General features: G+C 44.7%; 2 protein-coding genes across 2 annotated transcripts; both read right to left on the minus strand.

Annotated features, from left to right (window-relative positions):
• Nucleotides 1-940: 940 nt before the first annotated feature.
• Nucleotides 941-8,690, minus strand: dnaja2a (DnaJ heat shock protein family (Hsp40) member A2a). The gene is made up of 9 exons (XM_084682515.1): nucleotides 8,517-8,690; nucleotides 7,151-7,210; nucleotides 6,766-6,992; nucleotides 6,192-6,272; nucleotides 5,614-5,747; nucleotides 5,174-5,370; nucleotides 2,553-2,697; nucleotides 2,266-2,393; nucleotides 941-1,925 (listed from the first exon to the last, which is right to left on the minus strand). The coding sequence occupies exons 1-9, from the start codon at nucleotides 8,592-8,594 to the stop codon at nucleotides 1,737-1,739; spliced, it is 1,239 nt and encodes a 412-aa protein (XP_084538641.1). The 5' UTR covers nucleotides 8,595-8,690; the 3' UTR covers nucleotides 941-1,736.
• A 1,093-nt stretch (nucleotides 8,691-9,783) lies between these two features.
• neto2a (neuropilin (NRP) and tolloid (TLL)-like 2a) lies at nucleotides 9,784-19,964 on the minus strand. Its single transcript, XM_084682268.1, has 10 exons — nucleotides 19,848-19,964; nucleotides 17,395-17,451; nucleotides 16,936-17,076; nucleotides 15,421-15,669; nucleotides 14,844-14,891; nucleotides 14,553-14,680; nucleotides 13,471-13,699; nucleotides 11,079-11,192; nucleotides 10,726-10,856; nucleotides 9,784-10,632 (listed from the first exon to the last, which is right to left on the minus strand). Exons 1-10 carry the CDS (start codon nucleotides 19,855-19,857, stop codon nucleotides 10,060-10,062), a joined length of 1,680 nt encoding a protein of 559 aa, XP_084538394.1. The 5' UTR covers nucleotides 19,858-19,964; the 3' UTR covers nucleotides 9,784-10,059.
• Between the last annotated feature and the right edge of the window lie 105 nt (nucleotides 19,965-20,069).

Here is a 20,069-nt window from a genome sequence, read left to right on the forward strand (position 1 = left end):
GTTAGTGTCCGTTTGAGGTTTTTCATAAAAAAATAGAAGTCATAATTCTTCAAAATTGTATGGGTAGTTTAAACACGGTCCCTAACGCGACGCTGCAAACTAGCGTTTATCGAATGTGAGACGAATGTCGAACATGAAAGTAACGTACTTCACCTCGCTCAATTCTGCCATGTAATGTAACAATGTCTCCCTGAAATGTCAGCCATTCTCCACGACGCCCAGTGGGAAAGGAGGTAAACGTTCTCTTAACAAATCTGTATCGTATTATAACTCATGTTATCAGTTACTGCACACAAACATGCGTGCCCCTAAACGCTTGAATTAAAAATTGAAACCATTGTAAATGTCCAACTGTTAGTCTGCAGATATCAGTGACTATCCATCCAGCGGCAGAACCGGTTATGGTTTTAACCAGCATCATTGGCATTCCTTTGTCGGTTTTGAGAGTTTAGTACCAAGAAATCCCAATTTTGTGGTAGTGCACTGATTTCAGGAATGTACACTATGGTATATTTGTTCTCGTTTCAGAAGGCTATCAACAACAAAAAATCGCATGATGTGCCTCAACCACAACCAAGAGAGGTGAGGTGTCTCCTCGGCCAGTGGTTCCCAACCCTGGTCCTCAGGGCCCCGTCCTGCCTTTTTTAGATGTTTCCATGCTCCAACACACCTGATTCAAATGAGTGGGTCGATATCCATCTCTGCAGTAGCCTGCTGATGACGATTCATTTGAATCAGGTGTGTTGCAGGGAAACATCTAAAACATGAAGGACAGTGGCACTTGAGGATTGCCCACCCCTGTTCTAGTGTTCCCTCAATCCTGCTGCAACATGATAGCAGTTGTTCACCTTGTTTGTATACTAACCTGTCAATGCAATACAGAATAACCACTTAATTCTTGCAAGACAATGTTGGTACTTCCAAACACTCAGAGCAATGGTTTCAGATTTTAAAGAACATTTTATTGAACAGCTTCATGACCTTTTCACGTAAGTATGATGCTATTTATTCACTCATTTGATTGGATGTTTAGTCAGCGCAGGAGCTAAAGTGGGCTTCTACATGCACCTGGGCTATGCACAGATACAGGCCATTTACTAATGAAATCATTTATTGTCAATCTTGTTTTGACACACCACTTTGTAGCACAGCAGCTGATATAAAGCTTACTGACAATCAGTTCTTATACACAATATTGTCTTGTTCCAATTAAAAATGGAAACCAAAAAAGTAAAAACCTACTAAACGTAAAGCAGTAAAAATCAAGCACAGATACATACAAACCCTAAAAGTGTGGGTAAATGTGAGTTTTGTAAGCTGGGCTCAAGTCAGTCCTGCACTTTCCAGCTCCACAACTTTGAGTTCTGAGGCTGTTTCCAAAACTGCATTTATACAAACGGATGTGTGGTTAGTTTAAATTAACGTAAAAGTACTACAAGAACAAAAATGCAAATTACACAACGAGCAAAGAACCAACCTCTTCCCATCTAATCTGGTGTCACCACAGAGAAAGCAGGAGACAAGGGGAGGAGGAAGGGAGGGGATGATGTGCATTTATTACAAGGGAATGAGTGGAAGGGGAGGAGGGAGGGGTTGGTGATGGGAGGCTGGGCATGTTTCTTTTATCATAAAAGGCAAACCAGATAAAGCCTGAACCACATCCGTGTTATCTCCTGTGCAACTCATACACACTCCCCTGTGTGTGTGTGTGTGTGGGGGGGGGGCGAGAAGAGCTGTTACTGGTGCGCACACTGGACCCCAGGGCCGTGGTGGCCCCCTTCCTCGTCCGAGCTATCGTTGTAGGCCTCGCGCCGGCCGCCTCCGGACGTGCCCTGGCTGTTGTCGTAGTCCTGCAGGTCCACCTCTTCAGCGTCCCCAGACACGATGGGAGCTTCAGAGCGCGTGGGCAGCAGGTCCTCCAGCTCCTGGGGAAGGGTTACACAGAGCACAGCAGCATGGGTACTGGAGCAGGGGGCTGGGCCAGGTTCCTTTGTTCCACCATCCCTAAGTGTTTAAATTATACCCAGGGCCACATCTAATCTCAGAATCAGGGATTATCATACAAAGACTGAGATTCACCCCTAAATAAGACCTGGTGCATAAAGCCTCTTGATTTATGCAAGGACTAGCATTAGTGGTGTTAATAACCCCCCTACATCCTGGACGCTACAGCCAGTACCAGTAATCACAGTCAACCAAGACCCTCCTAGATAATAAATACAACAACAGATTGATTGCAGGACACTCCCAGCCATGAGGCCTTACCGTGAGCTTCTCTGAGCTGATCCAGTTGTTGTCTGGGAACTGGACATCAAACTTGATGTAGAGGTCTCCTTTCTCAAAGGGGTTACGGTACTGGGGCATGCCCTCGCCTCTCACCACCCTGATGGAGCCTGGGACACCAAACAGCGATCATTATTACAACTACTACGCACATGATTTACACATGTTCAACCTGCCCTGCTAATTTATTGATCTGCAGACCGTGATCTGAATAACCTCTGGCCAGGATCTCCAGTATTTCTCTAGTTCCCCTCAGCAGACACACTTACCTGGCTCGATTACTTTGCCAGCGGGATACTTGACTACGATCTGTCTGGCGTCTAAGTGTTTCAGTGTGAACTGGAACCCACAGAGAGCTTCCACCAGTCCGATCTTGTGGGTCATGTGGAGGTCGTGGGCGTCTCGTCTGTAAGTCTGAGAAGAACAGGGTTACACAGTCAGATGTCATAGAACAGCCCAAAACTCAATCACACACACACACACACACACACCTTTTTACCCTCATCCATGTTCTATTCCAATAAACGTTTGACCATTCATCTCTAAATGAGAATTAGGGATGAACGAACGATTATTTTAGTAATCGTTTAATCTGTCTCAAATCTGTCTCTTTAATGTGACTCAAATTTTTTCAGATTAATCGATGAATCGGATAAAAAAAAACAAAAGCTTTGATTTCGAACCGTTTATTCAAAAACAGAACTGACAGTTCAAATTCACAGTGCAAAAAATCTTTAGAATGTGCACAAACAGGCACACAATTTTGAAAGTTAATAATATTAGCGTGGATTTAATGCTATTTTCAGAGATGAGCAATTTATTTGAGTTTTTTTTTAAACATTTGTGAAAATTGAAAGGTTGTGGAAATAGGCCAGACTTTTAGAAACATTTTGTGTATATGCAACATCTGACAATTTTGAAAAAAGAAAATTTTGCCATTTGCCAGGATTAAGCTATTTTCAAAGGTAAGTGATTTTCTATGATTTTATTTGAAACTTCATTGCAAAAGTAAAAGGCTGTGGAAGTATACAAGACATTGTTAAGATACTCTGGTATCTGTTTGAGGTTTTATATTCCAAAAAATATTATAATACATTGAGGTTTTACATTCATAAAAATGGTATGGGTTGTTTTCACCCGGTCTCTAACGCGAAGCCGCAAAGTATCATCTTCCGAATGTGAGAAATGTTGTATATGAAACTAACTTCACCTCGGTCAATAAACACACCTTTTCGACACCAAGGGCTGAGGGGACCAGCCCAGTACTAGAGCAGGCTAGGCCCAGCCACGGCTGGCTACAGGATTAAATCCCACTGGGCCAGCCTCTCCACTTGTGACTAGTATTAGTCTAGAGTATTGACACACATGCCACAGGGCTCGGCGGGGTCGGGGGGGGGGCAGGATGGGACTGGAAACTGGATTACCAAGTATTTGGACACACTGAACAGCATCCCAATCATGTGCCACGGATCAAGGTAGGTCATGACTCCACTGTGTTACCATGTCGGGAGTATTCCATCCATCCATCCATATTTACGCACTCCAGTGGATTAGATTGTGGCTCTTCAATGATCTTTCTCCCTACAGACTACCAAGTCAAAACATCTAAAGCATTGGTCATGCAGCCCATGAATGTGATATCAACACAACAAGCCAGACACTAAGCCAGTTCTGTGTACTACAGTCTATAAGTGCTGACAAAGAAACCTGCTACTTCCTGACAGTGTGGATGACCTCCCCCCCCAGACAGCTGGTGCCTTTTGTTCCACCAATCAACTTCCACTCAACAGTCACCACTAGCCTCAGACCACACACACAGTGCTGTACGTGCACACATGCACACACACACCACCCTTACTGTCAAGGACCAACACATTCTGATCCAACAAGGAGTTTCATCTAACCCTAAACCTCATTCCAGAGGGCAGGGGGGGGGAAGGCAACATTTGACAATCATTGGTCAATTTGAACATTTGTATTGATAGGCAGTTAGGCACACACTATTAAGTCAATTACACATGTCAAAGGTGTCATTTGTCAGTATTAAAGAACACTGCTGGGCTCCAAGTCCTCTGCCTTACAAACTCAACAACCACCTGTCAACACCACGGTAGCCTGCTACACCACCATAACACTAGCTCTGCTGGCACAGGTGGGCTGTATTTATTATTGGGCATGAGTTTAACCAATTCAACTTGGTTACATATACACTAGTAGAAAAAGTACATTTAAAACATTTGCAACCAAGCAAGATATCCTTTTTCTATAGGTAAGAAAAGGCATGGCATGTGGTTTAGCAGTGTTACCCAGCCTGCCTTAGTCTGAGGCCATTCAGACTCTCCGGGACAGGGAGATAGGTTGTTTCAACAGGTTGTCCTGTACATCACTAGCCTGGCTGCCAGCCCAACTTCTCCCCTCCCACAAAAAAATTTGATCGGGAAGTTGGGTCTGGAGGGTCTCGTATTGTGAACAATTATATAAAACCAGGATCTGGGTGGAGAAATGAAATTGCCAGGGCAGGCTTAATACGATGATGGACAGATGATCAACAGTAACGTAATCAACAACGTCACGAAAGAGCCCTTGGGTTGCACTTGTTTTCAACAAACAACATATTACGTTGCTCTGATTGGTTGTAGGTCTATCCAATTGAGCGAAGAGGCATTTGTTTTACAGGTTTGGTTGAAACACGCCCCACAGTCACAGCCCAACGGAGGGTTTTCAGACTCATTCTGAATAGAATTATGAGTATGACAACGTCAGGCTAGTACATCACAGTACTGTTATGATACCGAAAGCCGCTGATGTCAGCAGTAGTGCTATCGATATCTTGTGCTCTATTCTGAGACAGAAGGTAGACAGTACTGGTATGTCAGTGGTGGTTGCGTACCTCGTGTTCTTTCTCCTGCAGGACCAGGACTATGTCTCCAGGCTCTACCCCCGGCGCCTGGTCAGCCTCTCCCCCGAAGGTGATCTTCTGCCCGTGCTTCATGCCCTTGTCCACGTGGACCTCCAGGATCTTCACCTCCTTCACCACCTTCTTCCCCTCACACTTTTTACAGCGATCCTTCTCACTGATCACCTCACCTGGAGGAAGAAAGAGATAGGATTACCTCCTGCCTGGTGAAGCGGGGCTGGTGCAAGAGGCAGATGGGTGTATGTCAGTATAACACTGACTGCACCACTAATACACCGTGGGCAGAATCCATCATAAAAAAGCCAGCCTTTGCCTCCTTCTGTTCCCCACTCCACTCCCATCAGGCGGTGGAGAGGACATCCCAGGGAGACAGACCCAGACCAGGCTGTTCCTGCAGCAGGCGAGCCCCTCACCTTCTCCGTTGCAGTCGGTACAGACAGACTGCATCTGCTGGACCATCCCAGGAGCCAGCTGTCTGATCATGATGCGCATGCCACGCCCCCTGCACGCCACACACTTCTGTACAGCTCCTGTCTTCCCCCCCTGGCTGGGGATAGGCACAGACAAGAGCAATCAATCACTGAGCACAACCCCCACTTAACCACCACCAACACACTGCATGTGACTACGCCAGAGGAAATTAGACTGGAAAGGAAGACGAAAAATGGTGGGAATGTTAGGTCAGAGTATGTGGACCAATCACAGTGTGGCTTGGATCGAGCTTGTCCATTTAGTAATTTATAAATGTATTACTAACTCAAGCCATACAGTTATTAACAGGGACTGTCTTACAATCTGGCCTATGATTTGGTTGAGGAGACCAAACACCAGCCTCTCCAGACAGTAACAGTGGCTACAAGCGCCATGGAGACTAGCTGAGTGCATACTGTATATTCACAATGTGATCAGAAAGAAAAAACAAGACTCTAAACTGTTAAGCCTAGATTTAGGTAAGAAGAGAAGTGAATGCACAGTGAACAGAAACACTTACCCATTACAAGTGCTACACAGGACATTCTTGCTAAGCTGTAGTTTGGTTGTTTTACCATTGTACAGGTCTTCCAGTGTCACCCTGTCAAAACAAAGGGCATGCAAACATGTTCATATGCTAGTCAGGCTGTAAAGATAAGTGAAACAGTATTGTTGCTGTATAACAGTGAATAAAGTCAAGGAGACTTGTGCTTGATCAGAAAAACACTCATAATCAGCTATTATTAGTACTGAAGGTGCCTCTACAAGGGACGAGGGTTCTCTGGTGATTTCAGGCTATTATAAAAAGAGATGGGCACAGTCTCCTGGCCTTGATTTCCTGAATCACAAGACTCCATACATCTCTACTGGCAGCTCCTGCAGCACATGCCATCAATCAAACACCATGAATACATGTCCAGTGATAACATCTAGCCCCTGCATCAGTCACAAACATGACTAAACCTACATTCCTCTACTGACTAAACATACTTGTAAATAAGTCTTCACCCTAAAGCTGACAGCCAAGTGTCATTGACTGACTGGGCAATTAGGGGTTGTCATGGTTACCGGGTGGGGTTGGAAGGCCTACTAACTTGAGTGGGTGAACCATGTCTTCTCCTCGTCGTCTTCCTCCGTTCCGGCTGCGTCCCTGTCCGCCCATGAAGCCAAACAGACCTCCTCCAAAAATGTGGGAGAAGATGTCGTCCATCCCCCCACCTCCACCACCTCCTTCCCGCAAGCCCTGCTCCCCATACCGGTCATACAGTTCCTTCTTCTCTGGGTTGGTCAGGACCTCATAGGCAAAGCTGATCTCCTTGAACTAGACGAAGAGTAAGATTTTAATGATGCATCTTCACAAGCTCCCATGTAGCATCATCAACTACAACCATCCCCTTTCCCTCTTGTAGCTGAGTCTGAATGTAATTGTGTGTTCTTAGACTTAGTCGGGTCTGGAAGAGTAAAGCACTTTATTCTTACCTTGTCTCCTGCATTTGGGTTTTTGTCAGGGTGGTATTCTTTTGCCAGTTTCCTGTATGCCTACAATAAATCACAAGCATATTTCATCCAACAGATTGGAAAATACAAGTACATTAATACCACATCCCCATGAATTAAAAGAAAACAATTTTGCGAGTTGTTTACCGGGGTTAAACCGATCTACCTACAGCAGACGGTTGTGCGCAATAACATGGGCCTGGGCAGTAGCCTTACTTAAGTTAGCCTTACGGCCCGTATAAAAACCTAGCTAGTAAACTGACCGTATTTGACAGCTCCAGTATATCTACATGCAATTAAACTACTACATTAATTCAGTAGATTATGCTTAAATTCGCCCAATGACGGTAGACAAAACCATGCGAATTTACATGAAACTGGCTTGTGAGCTAACCAATTTCCAAGCACGTGAGTTGAGTAACTAGCTACTTACGTTAGCGCTCTAGAAAGTGCTAGAATATTTTCAACGCTATGAGTCAAGTTGGGGAAACACGGAGTTGGTGTCAACATTTCAGTTTTACCATTTAAAATAGGTCATTAGCTCATCTCTCCCTAGCACCATGTTGCAGTGGATTTTGTGGAAGCGTTTCTGGCTGAAATAAACTAAGAAGTAACCAATGTTGGGTAGCTACTGTAGCGAGCTACACCAGCGCTAAACTTGAGTAGCTACTGTACGCATGTCGCCTTGTAATACATGTCTCGACTATTTCCTGGAATTAACGTTCCATGGACAGTCTAGCGTTTGTTTTTGTGGGAACCTAAATAGCCGTTCCTGACTACAACGTATGTCGCAAATACTTGAATTGATATTTGGCGCTACATTGCGAAACACTTCTGTCTAGAATTAACGCCCCTGCTACAGGTGCTATTAACATGTTGGGCTAGTCTAGTAGTTACCCAGCAACGATGTACGGGTAGCTTACGGTAGCTAAAACGCTAGCTTGCATTAGCATAGCTAGAGTATTGCTAGCTTGCATTAGCCTAGCTAGAGTGTTGCCAGTTGGTGTTACAGACCGAACAAAAAAGTAAACATGTAAAAACCAAACTAACACACGAACAATGCTAACCATCCAAAACTCAAACGCTTCACGTTACATAACAGCTAACTCTTCCATAGTAGTGGACACATTTACGAACATAAGTACAGTACTTCCAGCAAATACACCTATTCCAATTTGAATAGCTCGCTATTTGGAGCTACCTAGCACTAGACTAGCTGCTAGCTCGCTCGATTATGGTTTATGCATTGCTAACAAGCTAATGCAATTTCCTGAAACAAGGAGTTAGAATCTCAATGTACATAATTCAATTTTAAAATCAAATAAAAACGTATTTCGAAAATATCTACCTTTTTCAGCTCATTCTCGGTGGCAGTTGGGGAAACTCCAAGAATGTCGTATAATTTAGTATCAACAACGTTAGCCATTATGTACAGTAGCTCGGTAAGGTCCTTCAACACGAGAGGCAGAGAAGAGAAAGAGAAGCCGGTAGATTTCGTCTTCTTCCAGTTCTCTGAAGATTTCCGGCAGTGTGCGCTATGTTGGTAATGCTGCCGCTCATCGGTTGGAGTTCACTTGTATCTAACGTCATTAAAGGTAGGCTCCGTAACGAAAATTAAATAAACTCATATGTATTTGTGTTTTAAAAAAAGTACTTCACTACTGACATTCCCAACTAATTATAATAAAATGTGTCACAACTGTGCCTAATATTTATTCATTTAATTAATTCGTTTAAGTCAAATGCTCAGCTCTTTCAGATGTCTTATTCAACATGACAGCAATTTGGGAGGTGGAAGGGAACTAAGAAAATGTATTTTCTACCTTCCACGTCAATACTGTCTTTAAAACTGAATTGAGAGGCAGACAAAGGTCGATGAGTAAATTCTATTTTAATCCAACAGAATAAAACTGTACAACCAGCAGTAAAATAAGAGTATTGGCGTTGTCTGTCTCTGTCTCTCAAGAAACAGGTTGTGCTTGTTTATACACTGGATTTCACGTGAATCACATAATTCATTTTTATCCAAACTGGTGAACAGTCTCAGGTAACTATTGCAACTTGCCAACCGTCTTTTTACGAAGATCTTTCATTCATAAAACTAACTGGTCAGATATTTAATAGGATATGGATATCAGAAATGCTCGGCATTGGTCTCATTTATTTTGGATTCAAGCATACACTTATTCATACCACTTTAAGGTATTACTATATTCAACCTATTGGTTATATAGTAGTTTACTTTCCCCATCAGTTAAATATTGTTATCTAAGTATTTTACATTCCCTTATTTTTCTCTGGACATTAGATGTTTTGTGTTATCCTGGATTGTCCTCGTGACAGCTCCTGTTGAGTCCACATCATTTAGTTATAGTTAAAAAATTATCTAAATGGACATCAAATTGCAGGGTGTGTAAGAGAACACATACAGCAAATCAATCTCTCTTTCTCCCAGTGTTTCCTCCTCCAGACACCTGTTTGGTGGAGATCTCTCTACTAAGCCTGCTTTTCCTCATCATCAGCATCACATCATCATCTAGGCTTCATCTTTACTAAAATCAAACTATGCAAAATGAAGGAGTTAAAAGCCAAGCAACAGCATGGAAATTGACAATTGTTTTAATACACAGTACAAGAGACAGAAATTAAGATTCAAATAAGTTATTATAAGTAGAAGCATTATTATATCTGTGCATTACGTGTAAATGGATGTAAAAACTCTAGATAAGAATGTCTATTGTGTTGGCACTTCTCTGAGTGTTAGTGTCCTGTTCTTCAGAGCAAATCAGAGACACCTGCATGCGAGAGTCCTTCCTTTCTGATTGGAGGACATACTGAATGAGTGTGAGGCAAGGTGGGATGTTGTATGTCCTCCAATCTTCTCATCTCCACTAGAAGTCCATTGACATGGAACGCTGCTGGGGGTCGACCACGCTGGTGTTGTTACGGGCACCGTTGCCGCGGACGCTGAGGGTCCCACAGTGTCCCCCGGCAATGCCGCTCGCCCCTCCCACTCCGCTCCCGACTCCTGCCCCGGCTCCGCCGCGGACGTAGATCTCGCAGGGGATCTCCTCCATGACGCGGTCCTCGATCACCTGCTCGGCACAGTCGTGAGTCTGTTTGTAGCCGTAGCAGCCCTTCTTGTAGCTGCTGGTGCTGTTGAAGGTTTTCATGGGTGGGGGCTTGGAGAAGTCGTTGTGGTAGGACAGCTCCATGGAGCTGAGGGTGGTGCGGCTGTGTTTGATGCTGCCTCCGACGGAGGCCTGCGAGCCGCAGTGGTGCTCGTGGACACAGCGCGACATGGTGGACGAGCGCCGCAGCTTGTGGTAGCTCTCCAGCTCCTCTGATAGGTCCGCCAGATCGGAGGAGATCTCCTTGTCACGCAGGGAGAAGAGCTCATAGTGGGGAGGGTCGAACACTTCCTGGAAGCCCGCCTTGTTGAAGACCGGCCGGCGGGCCACCACCTGTTGATACAGACAAGATCAGGAAATAAAGAAACCCGAGTTTCAGAGAGAGAATTGGGCAGACTTAAAAAGCAAAGAAATATATATGCCCACCTTCTTCCTGGGCTGTTTCATTTGGACCAGGATGGAGATGATTAACAGAACCAAAACCACTCCAGAAGACACACCAATCACTGTGCCATGGGTCTTAGTGATCTGGTGGAACAGACCCTTAGACCTCTTTTCTATGGGTAGGAGAGTGGGAGAGGAAAAGAAAGAGAGGATATGAAAAGAGAGCGGTAGAGGAGGAGGAGGAGGAGAGGAGAGGAGAAGAGGGCGGGAGAAAAGATAAAAGATAAGTTGAGATGAAAGGACAGGAGAAAATAGAAACTGTTTTTTGTAAAAGGCCGGTCCCCCACCTCTAATCCCGAAAGCACACGCATGATTGAAGATGTCCTTCCACTGACCTTTACAGTGGTTTTCATCCCAGGGGTAGACACAATTCTGAACCCCGTTGCACACCAGCGAGTTGTTGATGCACATGTTGCTGTGGCAGAAGAACGTATTGCTGGAGCAGGGGGCTGGAGATGTGAGACGAAGAAGATTTTACAGATTACTTTTACAGATTACTGGCGATCAGCGATAACAGCATTTACCACGGCGACCATGGAGGCTCAGTAATAGACGGCGTGCAGAGCCATATATCTTCATCTGCAGCGACGGCACAGGATCAGAAGAGGAGACGACTGCTACCTTCACGGCTGTGGCAGCAGTGTCTATGTGGAGGCGTGAGGAGGAGAGGGTGGAGAGGGGAGGAGGTGAAAGGCAGTAAATCAATTCCGACGGCCATCACGAGGCACAGATGGCTGGGCGCCATGAGACTCCTGACTAAACTGGCTGTTAGGATGCGTGTGTGTGTCTGTGTGTCTCTGTGTGTGTATGACGGGTGTGACAATACAGACGTACTGTGTGCATGTGTGTTTGCCTCTCGACTTAATTGCCTTTCACGATGCATGTTTGCGTGTGTGTGTGTTTGTGTGACAGGTGTCTATATTGTGTTTGTGTGTGTGTTTGCCTCCAGACTAAACTGGCTGTTAGGATTCGAGTGGTGATGTGCTGGCGAGGCATGGTAATTGAACGTGGCTGGCAGGCCTTTGTTCAGGAGGGCTAGGAGATACACAGAGGCTGGGACTGGTTGTAGACTGGTTCTGGTACAGCGGACCCCCCCCACACACACACACACACACGTTAGCCCTCATTCCCATCTTGTGCGGCAGGGTTAAATGGTCCTGACAGTGGGACGAGGGGGATCGTACCACCCCTTCTTCTCCCGTCGACTATGCAGATCTACTCTCCTCACTCTGCGCTCACTTCCAAACCGATTAAGCGGCTCTCGCCTTCAAACAGCCCCTTCACAGTGGTGTCAGACCTGCTCCACGTACCCCATTTCCTCCCTTTTCCCCCCTAAGGGCACCCAGGGTTGCAGGGGTAACCAGAATGATGGAACAGGCCAGCCCGAGACAGTCTGAATGCATGTTAGAATGTGCTAGAATGTGTGAGCGTGTGTCAACTGGTTTTATTTTGAGATCATACAGTTTGATGAGAACAGGGGTGGTAGATGGTAGATAAATGGGCCTAGAGGTCTCTTGTTTACTGACTAATGAAGACGAATGGATCTGTTTGTGTCTTCTCATCCCAAACTGAGGTCTGTGCATGCTTATCAGTCAAAGCTTGGCTCAGATAGAGAGGGAATATACGCAGTGAATTCTGACACAAAAGTTGTTTGCAAAGCACTTCTGCCCTCCCAAAATAAGGAAAATAAATTACACTTTTGAATTTACAGAGCCATTAAGAGGCTGCAATAATGATGAGTTGGCTGACTATGACTGCATTAGCATTCAACCAGAGTCAAGAAAGGAAAGCAGCAATTAACATCTAACATATTCAGGCATTTAATGAAAGTGCTGAAAGAATGATTTCTTATCTAGCTTTTTCTATAAATTTACATACAACCTTTAACTGCATGTGTCGAAAACTGGCATACAAAATGGCAAAGCTTTGTGCTTGGCTACAAATAAAAAAATTACCCTTTGAAACCCAATTCAAGCTTTTCACTTCATCAATAGGAGATGAATTTCCACTTTTCTTATTTGAGTGACCTGTAATTACAGTGACTGTGTCAGACTGTGACTAGAATACCAAGAACCTGTTAGCTTCCATAAGTCACACAGTGAAAACTGTGGGTGATTAGCATTTGGCTTCCCAGTATTAATGCTTTGAACACAACAAGAGTGTATACTTCTACAAGAATTAAGCCTTGAATGTGAGTTAGCCATTCAGGCCCTGTTCATAGCAGAGTATCTGGCGTATTCATCAATAGCACTCTAAACATTGCCTGTCACAAATGTATTGTGTGTGCCTGGAAGATTAGTGAGGGCTTAATGAACTAAACCAGGAGAGAACTTCCATTCTCCATCATTTTTGGGGGTACTTAGCTACTTCCAATGTACCTTGATTAATCCACTGTCTCTTCCTATATTAATGCATTTCATACCTATTTGCGTCCGTATTACTCCGGGGAAATACAGTATATGGCCGACAATGATTAATGTTACTACAATGACTAGCACCTCAGACAACATTGAGTGCTAATAGGATTATACTGTAGATGGTAAAAAAGATAGGAGTTTTGCATAGAAAGTCTTGTTATTTTATATGTACTGTATTCATATTTTAAAAGATGTATCTGTGGTTATATGTGATTAACATGACTGTTCACTATCTGCTTTACTTCAGCAAGAAAGATAGTGAACCCTTTGTGAGGGTTCTATTAGGATGATGGCACCAGTAACTACTCACGGTCTACAAACGAGGTGAAGAGCATTCGGAACCGGCTGAGACGACTCTTCTCATCCGCCCACATCCTGATCACACCCACGCCGTTGTCGAGCATGACGTCGTTGGCAACGGTGCTGCAGAACTTGGCCTTCAGGTTCTCTATGGCGCTGCTCCCATCGTACACTGCCACAAAGTTCTTCTTGCACTCGTTGGAGTGTTCCATCTGGTAGTCCATGAAGCGCAGATAGATCTATAGACCCAGAACACAAAACCATGGGTGAAAATGGAGAGCAGAAAAAGTACAGTATGAATGATTCGATTCTTGCACTTCTCCCTACTAGTGTTATGATAATCCCTGATCTGGAGTGACTGGAGTGGGAGTGGTGGTAGCTGTGTAGAGAACCATGAACTTGGAGGGGGGGGGGAGGGAGGGAGGGTGCATTTTCAAACCATACACCATCTATTGACATGATACTGTGATGAGATGTATGTCGTATTCAAGCTGTAAAGAAGGTACGCAACAGTTGTCAAATATCCTCGGAGCAGACGTGTGCCCATTCTAAAGCTGAACAGCCTGGAGATGTTATGATCCCAGATTAGTCCATTGATTTCTGCTTGTTCCATCTAGTCTGTCAATAACAGATCCTTCTCTCAGCCTTGCTCTTGCCAACCTTGTGAATTAATCTCAGAGAAATCCAGCCTATTTAGCACAAGTGAGGGCCTGAGTCTGCACTGGCTAAGTGGCTGCTTTTAGCCTCCTCCCTGTACTGCTGAATCTGCTTTTCAGCGATTTCCGCTTCATTGGCCTAATACCTGCTGCTCCCTGCTTGACTTTCTGCTAATTCTAGGTCCTCTGCTGCACTGTTTCAGCTGAGAGAACGAGGCCAGAGAACAGAGGGTGTCCCAGTGCTAGTGTCTTGTTGCCTCGTCACTGTGTGTACGTGTGTTTGAGTGTGTGTGTGCACGTGTGCGCACTCATACATGCGTTTTGTGTTTGTTGTCTTCCTTGGCTGTACCTCTGCAGCGAGTGGCCTCATGAGGATCTATTGAGCCCCAGGAGATGAAGAACTGAGGGAAAGAAGAGGAAAGAGAAAGCTGCTGACCTTGGACCGAGGTGGGGCGCGGATAGTCCAGATGCAATCCACAGCATCGCCAGCCTTTATCTTGTCCTCCTCTTCGACCTGACTGGAGCGGATAATGCCATCATAACCCCCAATCTCAAACTGGCAATCTGAGAAGGAGACCGGACAGGGGGAAAGGGGGAGAGGGGGGATTATAAGAATAGGAAAAGCCGACGTGGGAACATAAAGGGAAAGATGAAGAGATAGAATCAAATATACAGGAAGCAAGGAGACTGGATTGGACCAAACTGGTAAACATTTCGCACAACTTACCTGGGATGGGATTTAACAGTCCTCCCACGTGAAGATGAAAATCAGGGTCTGGAATGATAAGGAGGAAAACTCTTTTGAACTTTCGGTTCACACAGCAGAAATGTGGGAGCTGAGAACAGGTGATAAGATCCCATTAAAGCCGAGCAGATCGTGTGAAGGACCACGCCGGGGGAAATATCAGCAGCCTGATGGGAGTTGCTGATTACAGCTCTCTGTTTTAACGCAGCAGAGAGGGAACAACATATGGAGTATTGTTCCTGTGTGAGACACTAGAATCATCTTCTCCACTCTAGACACAATTATCGTGTGAGTATTCTTCGATCACTAAATCATCTTACCTCCTCTCATAACACTAAATCTGAACGTGAAGCTAAAAAGGTTACAAATATGTATTACCTGCTATGATTGTGTATGCAATCAAACTATGAAGGCACGTGTTCTGAATATGTATTTCCTGCTGGCTGTGTATCCGCATGTGTATTTGATGATCCCATGTGGGTGTATATTACAAACTTGTATTTCCATGAATTCATATTTGAGGAGGGCTTTGCAGGTGCGTGTCATAAATCAATAGTACCTGCTATAAATGTGTATTTGATGCGGAAGCCAAGCCCCTCCAGCTCCTCATCGCTGGTGAACTTGATCCACATGAAACGACCTGTGGAGGTGACCAGGCCTGGGTTCTTCTGCCCGCAGAACCGGTCGATGAGTGGAGAGAAGCCGAACGGCCCGTCCCGGACCTCGATGTGGTCGAAGCGGCACTCGAAGGAGGGCTCGATGTAATAGTTCTTATCGAAAGCCAGCTGGACTCTTTGTCTGGGGAGCGCTGGGGGTGGGAGGAGGGGAGACAGAAGGAGGAAGGGGAGGCAGAGATGGGAGAGACACACTTGAAGCACTGCACAAGCAAGATACCTTTCCTCTACAAATCCAGTATGTGCAACAACAGCATCCATGAAATAATGTTTACTCAAATGTACCAAAGGGAACACTGTCCAATGAAGAGAAATGTCCTGACAAGGCAGCATGTTGCCTTTCTGTTCCAGAACCATGAACAAAATACTGCCTCAGCCATGCAACAGCAGTCACAAGTTCACTTGTCATGTAAATAATCCTCTGAGCCTATGAATGACCCAGATTGCCTATGCCCTGTGTCAAAGCGAGAACTGTTTCAATAAGCAGAGGCTACTCTGCTTATTGGAGCAAGACAAAACCTAACATCCTGAAGCAGTACAATCTCACAAGCAACTGACACAACTACAATTAAAACTTTTTTTTAAACCACAGACAGCATCACAACTTTCATTTCCAACTGCCTTTGTGTGAATTTGAATTACTATGTAAGATGGTGAATGAATGTTTCTGAATAAATATGAATAATAATCTTGCGTAGGTGACAGATGAGTGGTACAGGGCATCCCTGGATTTGAGTCATGTATTTGACTGGTGTAGCACAATCATGGTTTACAGACTGACACTGAGGGACAGTTTTCTGTTTTAATAATATGTCAGAAGACAGAATGTATAAATGTACAGCTTGTTCGTCTGCCGTTTAAACAAGGGAGTTGGTTAGCTTCACCCACAGGGGGAGCCCTTGAGCTACTACAGATCTCCCTCTACAGATCCACACCAGGTGCTCCGATGCTCTCTTCTTACTTCACACACACACACGCACACACATACGCACACACACACGCACACACACACACACACACATGCACAGAGTAAAACAGCTCTTCCCTATCCAAAAAGATAAAAAGCATCGACAGACAGCTCAAACAGTTGCTGTCTACAGCCCTGGCAAACAGCCAAATATACGCCCCATCAACCAACAACCAGCTTTCTGCTTTCCAAAACACCACAGAGGCCGTACGTGAATCATAAAGACAGATGGAGGCAGTTATGTTCCTAAACAGACCTCCCAACACTAACGAGAGACCTCTAATAGTTTGCTGGATGGTTAGATATCTCTGTTTCTTTAATGCATAAGATCTCTGGTTTTCCCTCCATACTCAAGCCACCAGTGACCAGCAGAAAACGTATAACACTAACAGACATAACAGTGATAAATCGACCATAACGCCCCCCTCCTTACCTTCAAGGATGTAGGTGCATTCCTTGTTGGCGGGGTAGGTGCCAGGATAGTTGGGAGAGGTGAAAACCCCCCCATTGATGTTGCGGACCCAGGTACCGCAGTCATTAGGACTCTGAGGGGGGCCCTCATCACTCAGAGACTCTGCAAACAGAATGAGTGATTGGATGGATGAAGGGATGAATGCATGAAATAATGAAAGGATGAATAAATAATCATTTCGCAAACCTCATTGAAAATAAGATGCATACATATAATGCCATCATACAAGGATTGCTTTCTGAATAATCTATTTTTAAAGGATTTTCTGGACCAGAAGTGGGGTTTAATCTGTGTCCTGGCATCCATCCACAATGTTTATTTAGTGATACATATGCAGTTATTCAAAAGGTATAACACTTAAAACAGTATTAACCATTATCAGATATAGTTTCATCTTAGTAGTAGAAGGTGAGGAGGTACCTTTAGTTCTCTGTGCCAGAGCAAATCCCTCTTCTACCAGAATTAAAAGTATCCAGGCTGTAGAGGACAAACAGCAGGAATCAGTTAGCTTGTGTTTACAAATGCATTTTCTTTCATGAAAGGACCAGGCATATTACCAGTTGGTGGTAACCTATACATCAAAGAAACAGGTGCAATGATATAGCAGAAAAGATGTAGTCTTGCGAGAGGCAATAAACATACATGAACGTAAACACACGCACGCACACACATACTCAAGACCATCTTCCACTCATGGTAATCATGACCGAAACCCACCCAGTCAATACATTATAACCTTTCTCCTTCACGGCTGTAGACAGAGACAGACTTGTGTATTTCTGCAACCTAAAGCAGAATAAAAGGAAGCTAGATAGATTTCTACCGTTATATACATTTGCTGAGATGGTGTCAGATGGGATGCTATTAATACCATTTCCACAAGACTGAACTGAGTGGAGTTGAGCTGGCCTGATTTCTCAACCCCCACAGCAGGACTGGACCAGCAGTAGGGACCCTGAAGAGAACGTGTGAAGAACAGATCTGCACCCGCGCTGCGTGGCTTACGTCAGCAGCAGAGGCAACATGTCTCGCAAATACATCTACAGCAACGCCTCAGACTAGTACGCAGCTGCTCTGGTCACCTTACGACTGTGTTCGCCCGATGAGCTAAAGTCCAGGCAACCACCTGCAGACGAGACGGGCCTTAGTGGGGTTGGGATGAAAGCATTCAGGCACAGGCAACAGACGCAACAGGGCTGGTATTGTACTGAGCATGACCAAATCAGTTAGAACACCAGCCATACTACCCCTGTGCATGTTGCAGACCACAACGCTGTTTTCAGCTGATAAGACGATGTAGGTTTATCCCTACTGGCTCCATAATAGGCTGGCTCGCTGCTCTCGCATTAGAGAAGGAGTGTGGGGATGACAGATTGCATAATGAAACACAGGTAGACTGCAGACGTCAAGGGGAGCAGAGGGGGAATCAGGGAGTGCATTTAGCACTTCTCCCGAGAATCACACGCACCCATGCGTGCACAAACGCACACAGACATGTACACACACACACACACACACACACACAGATATGCACCCCATGCCCCAAATGAGGAAACGCTGAAGGTAAGCCCACACATACGGCAGCAAGTACACACGTCTGCACACACTCGATTTCCCAAGCGCACCCACCCACCCCCACACACACACACGCACACACACAGACAGACACGGACACAACTAGTCGCCAAGACACATCGACTCTCAGCCAATCCATCTCCATTAATCATGGAATAGGGCTTGAAGGTAGGGGAGCACATATAAACCATGATAGACACCTTTGAAGATCCTTTCCTCTCACTGTGGACAGGACAGCACAGTAGACACAAGTCGCACTGAATGGAGATTAATTGCATCTTGTTACTTGTCATTGTATGGGTTCCAAGGTTAGTTGAAGAAGGTTCTAAAGGCTGCATACAGTTTAGTTGCTGCTTTCTGTGTTGTTTCCGAAGTAGAATATGTCCTCACAGGACATGCCTCACACAAGGTACTATGCTATGTATAATACATCTCAATATGAGGTTTCTATGAATTCCACATGAGAATGTTTGAAAGCCTGTCCTCACTGTTGCGTTTTAAATAACGCATGCTCGACACGAGAAGGATTGAACAGCGTTTTGTTGTAGGTTTGCTTTCAACCATGTTTTCCTCACATAGCTTGACTACTTTAGGCTCCACGGCGACTGAGCCGTTTCAATCAGTTGGTGCAGTCATGGGTTGTGTAGCCGACATAAATTAGGGTAGACCACTACATATTGGCGTTTCCCGATCGGTCACAAGGGGGCAAAGACGTAAAATAGTCAGAGATTTAAAACAGATTGTGGCGGCTTAAAAGGAGCCGCAAAATCACTGGTGTGGCTTGTGCCACAGATGTGGTGCGAATCAGCGGGAGCTGTCACTTCAGCACCACGAGTTCGAACGCTGATCTGCTGAAGCGCAGTGAAGTTCACAGGCGAAAAGAGCAAAAAAAATAAGCGAAGTTTAAGCACTGCATACGTAGTGTTAATTGCAGATCCTATTATTATTAGTATTATTATTATTAATAATATGCAATTATTTTATCAGACCTATTAACATCTTCAGAGGCAGTTTTGTTTTCGGAATATTTCGGAATAGTTCGAGTCTGGAGACGTTTGGATTTGGACATGAATCTTAAACCTGTAGACTATGGTGCACTTATGGAATTCATGGTGTTCCTTAAATCACATTAAAACAGCTTCGTGGCTACTAAAGAAAACACAATTCTCAACTGAAAAAAAACCGCACATACATGCATAAATGTTGTAATGCCACCGCAGTCAAGTTTAAGAATCGATTTCTAATCTCTAAAACACAGAACCTATCCAACTCTCGTTAGCTCTACCACATTAACTCACCCGTGTGCATCTCCTCTCCTGGGGTTGGCGGTACCAAGTAGGCTGCGTCTCCTGAAGCTTCTCTGCAAAACACACTTTATCTTTCCATGTTACGGATCCAGGAAGGCAACGATATGCTCTTCACAAAAATACAACTTTTCTCCGATGTCCTTAATCCCATCGCCTATAGGCCTATAAGAAAACTATCTTGCGCGTCTTTCCCTCCGCGTAAAACGATTTCTT

The sequence above is a fragment of the Hypomesus nipponensis genome, chromosome 19 (genome assembly GCF_054491055.1).
Source record: "Hypomesus nipponensis isolate SF chromosome 19, ASM5449105v1, whole genome shotgun sequence".
Lineage (NCBI taxonomy): Eukaryota > Metazoa > Chordata > Actinopteri > Osmeriformes > Osmeridae > Hypomesus > Hypomesus nipponensis.